Source organism: Seriola aureovittata, chromosome 22 (genome assembly GCF_021018895.1).
Source record: "Seriola aureovittata isolate HTS-2021-v1 ecotype China chromosome 22, ASM2101889v1, whole genome shotgun sequence".
In the NCBI taxonomy this organism is placed as follows: Eukaryota; Metazoa; Chordata; class Actinopteri; order Carangiformes; family Carangidae; genus Seriola; species Seriola aureovittata.
The window spans coordinates 16,199,312-16,205,311 of NC_079385.1; the positions used below are offsets into that span (position 1 = coordinate 16,199,312).

Genomic DNA, 6,000 nt, shown 5'->3' on the forward strand with positions numbered 1-6,000 from the left:
TGGCAGCTGGAGGTGGACAAAGAGCAGCGAGGGGAGTTAACGGGCCTCCGCTGTGCCATGACCATCTATACTGATCCACTTTACTTCTCTAATCCACTTGTCTCATGCGAGCCACAAGTGTGTCCCATTGGTATTGTTGGTGTTTTTGAATATAAAATGGTGGACTTAAACATTTTATGGGGATTAGGCCAGCTTAGCTCCATGCCTAATGCAATGATTAGGGATTTCTGGCATGGCAGATAAGTGAATGTTCACTAGTTACTCAGCAACTGTGCTCAACTGTTTAAGACCTTTTGTAAGCCGAAATGGCAAAGTCTTGGACAAGACGGCTCTCCAGCTGCAGTAGAGTGTGTGTGTGTGTGTGTGTGTGTGTGTGTGTGTGTGTGTGTGTGTGTGTGTGTGTGTGTGTGTGTGTGTGTGTGTGTGTGTGTCACCCATGACACTTCAGTGACTTGAGTGTCATTGACCATCTGATGAAGTCAGACAATCTAATGTCACCATCAAGCTCGAATCATGTGAGTGACCTACAGAGATGATGATGATGATGATGATGATGATGATGATGAATGTGATGACAAGCTACTTTTAAACAATCTTTAAGTTACGAGAGTTGAGAAAACTGAAGCAAAACAAAGGAAAAGTAGAATGCTGTAACCTCACCATAAAGGAAAATATGTTCACAGATGTGTGTTTTCAGGCAAAAGAATGCAGATTGCAGCGTGTCCACACAGCACGCATGATTAACATCCAGATGTTGCCTGAACAATGATGAATGTGGTTTCCCCCAGTGGTTTTTAGTCAGATTCCCCTTGACATGAATGTGATCTTTCTTTTAAAGGTCCCATATTATTATCTGCTTTTCTGGTGTTTTATTTTAAGTTGTGATATCCATAACAAGATGTATTTAAGTACCAAAAACCATCTTAGTGTAGTTTTACATTTCCTCTCTCAGGCTTCTCCCTGGAGCTCCAGTAATGGCAGCTCGGTGAACCAATCAGAAGGGAGGCTCTGAGCCTGAGGTTGCATGGTGGGTCCAGGTGGGCTTGGTTTGGGGCATGTCTGAGGGCGGTGAGTGCTTTGTTGTGACATCACAAAGTTAAGGAAGTCCTGACGGCTGGTTTTAAGGCTCAGTTGCTGAATATAGGCTGTGTGCATTTGTCTGTGGACTGAGCCCTTTGATACTTTCACAGTATTAATATAGAACCTAGACCTGCTTTATGATGAAAAAAGACATGGAGGTCTCACTTTATACAATGTGGGACCTTTTAAGTAACAAGAGTCCTTTCAAAGAAAGCTTTTGATTTAGAGGTTGAATAAAGTTTGATTTGTTCTTGTACAAAAAGGGAGCTTGAGGGAAAAGCTGAAGCAGTGCTCCAGCTTGATGATATTTATGTCAAACTTGAGGAGTGATAAGCCCAACAAGTGAGCCATAAAATCTGAACTCCAGCATCCAAAAATGGCTGCAAGAGTTGTGGCTGGGGTGAAGACGCAGAGCAGACAAACCACATTACTCCAAATATCAAAGGCCTATGAAGCTGCAGAACTGAGCAGTGTATAAATCAAAGCAAGGTCTACAACACAGGCGAGTGTTTAAGGTTAAAAGCGAGAACTAGTAGGTCACTTGGGGATCAAAAGAATCTTTATAGTGCCGTATGAGGAGAATTTTTAAGTGCAAGTTGGAAGTGGACCTTTGAAGAAGATGATGTCAGGTCCAATTTTGTCAATAATTCTTTTTTCTTTTATTGAACTCATGTTAATATGGGCTGTGTGGTGGAAGGAAGACTGATTTTGAAATGCCCATCAACTGCAGATATGGGGGATGTTTGGCAAACACATGCAGACGATAGGAATGAAAAGAAGGCAATTCAAGCCACAAGCTTAGTCTTAAGGCATTATGTGGTCGCAAATGTATCCGTCAGAAAGGATCGGCAGACAAAAGCCTCAGAAAATGCACAGCTTAGAGCGCTCTGTGTGGAAAAGTAAGCACCACGTTGATAACAGTGGAGATGCTCATGCTTTGAAATGACAGCAAAGGTTTTTTTTAAATTTTTTTTTTATATACATCACATGGATTTGTACCTCTAGGAATTCACAGCCTGTCCCTGTTTTTATATATTATTTTATTATCTTTTGTAGGTCTGCTGTTACAGGTTTAAATTGGTTCAAACTCAACATTTGGAAACACTTTTAGACAAAAAATAATTATACAAAACCGTGTTATCCAGTCAGAAAAAAAAAAAAAATTCTTCCACTGATTACTTGAATGAATCACGCTTTGTTCAACTTTTTGCCGCCACGCTGAGGCTATTGTGATATCCTCATTTTCATCAGCCATTTATGTGCACTTAGATGGTGCAGTTTTTTTTAATGAAGTTGGTGTCTCATGGGGAGATGTTATTTATGCACTGATTATGGAAAAAAATCAGTCAGATATTCATCCTTTTAATTACCAGTCTAATTGGTGTATAGACAAAAGATCTTGCAGGGTGCACTATTTACAAGACTACGACTAGATTATTTTGAGATTATTTCCCATAATGCTCCTGGTCGACATTTACAGGAAGAAAAGCTCTTTGAAAACCTAAATAATAGTAATTATTATAATTGCATACACTGTAATTATCATGATTCGCCCCTAAAATGACTGTTCAGTTTCGTATATATGATTTCCTGTTTTATTTTGAAATTATTTACCTTGCCTCCCTCAGGTATTTAATGCCGGCCTTACACCAAAACACTCACATTGTCACCCCTCCCTGGAGTCACCTCCACGCTCACTATCAACTCGGTTTGCTGCTTCCTGTTTGGTGCTAGTGAAAGTTGACAGTGTTCACGTCTTTGAACGTCACTATTTGCATGAACAAGGACTAAAAACTCACAATAATATTAAGCATGTTTAATTTTTATTGGAGCATCGAGACGAAGAAAAGAAAAGACTTAAGACAGCTCGGACGATCACCTTACACCGAACGATCGAGATGACGCGCTAGAACTGTAGCAAAACTCTGCTGATTTTATTCTGAAAGTTTTTTGGAAATGTTTCTGTGACAGTGAAATCACTTAAAAAGTTGTTTGGTGTGAGGCAGGCATTCTTTTTGAGTCGATAACAGAAGTGAAGTGGTCCAGAATGAGTTATACTTAATAGCATAATATAATTTTACCCGTCACTCTATGATAAAGTATATGCTGTTCAAAAGACTAAGAATCTGATGCTGATGCACCTCCATTACAGATCTCTTCTCCTTTGTTCTCTTTTGCAGGTTCCATCTGAGTAGGAGGTGGCAACAAAAGACCAAATGCCATGGATGCATTCAATTTCACCTACTGGAATGCCTCCGAAGGCAATGACACAGAAGTCAAGGAACAGAGTGAGAGCCCCTACAAGACAGTGGAGGTGGTGTTCATCGTGTTGGTGGCCGGTTCCCTCAGTTTGGTTACAGTTATCGGAAACATCCTGGTCATGCTTTCCATCAAGGTTAATAGGAACTTACAGACTGTCAACAACTATTTTTTATTCAGCCTTGCATGTGCTGACCTGATTATCGGACTGTGCTCCATGAACTTGTACACGGTCTACATAGTGATAGGCTACTGGCCCCTGGGGCCGGTGGTGTGCGATCTGTGGTTAGCCTTGGACTATGTTGTCAGCAATGCATCTGTCATGAATCTACTCATCATAAGCTTTGACAGATATTTCTGTGTCACCAAGCCCCTCAGCTACCCTGTCAAAAGAACCACCAAGATGGCAGGGATGATGATCGCTGCAGCCTGGGTTCTGTCTTTTATCCTCTGGGCACCCGCCATTCTCTTCTGGCAGTTCATTGTTGGTGGGCGGACAGTGCCTGAGAAGGAGTGCTACATCCAGTTCTTCTCTAACGCTGCCGTCACTTTCGGCACCGCCATTGCCGCCTTTTACCTGCCCGTCATCATCATGATCCAGCTCTACTGGCAGATCTCCAGAGCAAGCAAGAGCCGTGTGAAGAAGGATAACCGTAAGCCATCAGCGGCCATCCCAGAGCCGCTGTCACCTGGCCAGAGGAGGAACAACACGCCAAAACCCAACAACAACAATGTCCCAGGTGAGGACGCAGGGGGTTCCCAGAACCAGAATGCTGACGACGGGGCCAACCAGCATGATGGGAAACTGCAAAACGGTAAAGGACCCTCCTCAAACACCGCTGACGGAGAAACCGAAGGTGACGACGGGGCGAGGGAGAACTGCGCTCCAGGAGAAGAGAAGGAGAGCTCCAATGACTCGACATCCGGCAGCGTGGCCGCGTCCAACCAGAAGGACGAGGAGGCGGTGCCGTCCACTGCCAACTCCAGCGTCGAGACCAGTCAGCCGCCCACGCGTCAGCGAGCCAAGGCGGGGGGCTCCAAGCTGACCTGCATCAAGATCAAGACGAAATCACCCAAGGGTGACTGCTACACACCGTCCAACGCCACCGTTGAGATCGTCCCGGCCTCGGAGCGGCAGAATCACGTGGCGCGGAAGATCGTGAAGATGACCAAGCAACCTCCCAACAAGAAGAAGAAAGCGGCACCGTCGCGGGAGAAAAAAGTGACCCGCACCATCATGGCCATCCTGGTGGCTTTTGTAGCCACCTGGACTCCTTATAATGTGATGGTGCTTATTAACACCTTCTGCTCCAGCTGCATCCCCAACACAGTGTGGACTATTGGTTACTGGCTGTGCTACATCAACAGCACCATCAACCCGGCCTGCTACGCTCTGTGCAATGTCACATTTAAAAAGACATTCAAACATCTTCTCCTCTGCCAATATAAAAATATTAGGTCGGCCAGATAAATAAGAGCCAGAGCTGAAGTATGAGTTGCCTGTGTGTGTGAGTGTGTGTGTGTGTGTGTGTGTGTGTGTGTGCGTGCTTGTGCGTGTGCACCATCCATATATATATATACACGTGTGTGTGTGTCTGAGAAAGAGGTTTGTGAGCATGATGAAGACCGCAAGAGTGTATATTACTGTCCATCATTTTATCATTACTTTTCCAATTTCTCTCTCAATAACCGGTTGTAGCACTCTACACAAATTCAACTGATGCCAGTTGCGTTGAGCTGTGTCGTGCAGAAGCAGCGTAGATGAGGAAGGAAAAATTCAGCTAAAAAGCTAAAAAAATAAAAGGGGAAAAAGTGTAAAGCAGACAGCGCTTGGAGGTCGCACTGAGCTGATAAAAACAAATAAAAAATAAAAAATGAAAACACGATAAAGAGTGGAGGAAGATCTACGCTGTTCAAGAAAACTTCAAAATGGGAAAATAGGGCTGACTGAATTTACAAACCTCACAAGTTTGAAGTTCAGTGAAGATACCTGTAGATAACTGTACATATCAGTGTATATCTGTGTGTGTGTGTGTGTGTGTGTGTGTGTGTGTGTGTGTGTGTGCCCGCCCCTCTGCCTGCCTTCTCTCTCTCTCTCTCTCTCTGTCTCTCTCTCTCTGTCTGTCTCTCTCTCTCTCTCTCTCTCTCTCTCTCTCTCTCTCTCTCTCTCTCTCTCTCTCTCTCTCTCTCTCTCTCTCTCTCTCTCTCTCTCTCTCTCTCTGTCTGTGATCATCATCATGACACTTCCAACCCGCAACATGTAGAATAAAGTGGGGCAGCTTGTGCAGATTGCCTCTGACATGGTCACATCAGGGCTGGAAGCCATCCCATCCGCCAACGCGCCCCTGTGGGAATGAGCTGCCATCAATACATAATGGATATATAAATATATTAAAGCAGAACTTTGCACACTGGTGGTACCAAGTGCAAGAAATAATTTCAAACTTTAGAAAAAAAAAAAGAAACATTTTCTCACTTAGTATTTCTGCTGGTGGTGTTCAGCCATGCACATGGTTAGGTTGCCAGGTTTTGAAATATGTCTCCAAATTTCTGCCTCCAACTCAAAACAATTAAGGTGAATGCATTTTTGTTTTTGCTCACAGCATTGAAAAATGACAATTCAACAGCAGCTAGAAAATGAAGAAAAAGTATTTTTGTACA

The 6,000-nt window shown here is 43.6% G+C and overlaps 1 protein-coding gene across 2 annotated transcripts in view; it reads left to right on the forward strand.

The window, feature by feature from the left end:
- Positions 1-5,558, forward strand: part of chrm2a (cholinergic receptor, muscarinic 2a) — a 68,997-nt gene extending 63,439 nt beyond the window's left edge. For both annotated transcript variants that reach the window (XM_056367614.1, XM_056367613.1), the window contains exon 3: positions 3,261-5,558. In XM_056367614.1, the coding sequence (XP_056223589.1) occupies positions 3,302-4,810 (1,509 nt within the window). In that variant the 5' untranslated portion in view covers positions 3,261-3,301 and the 3' untranslated portion in view covers positions 4,811-5,558. The remainder of the gene's footprint in view (positions 1-3,260) is intronic.
- The last annotated feature ends 442 nt before the right edge of the window (positions 5,559-6,000 follow it).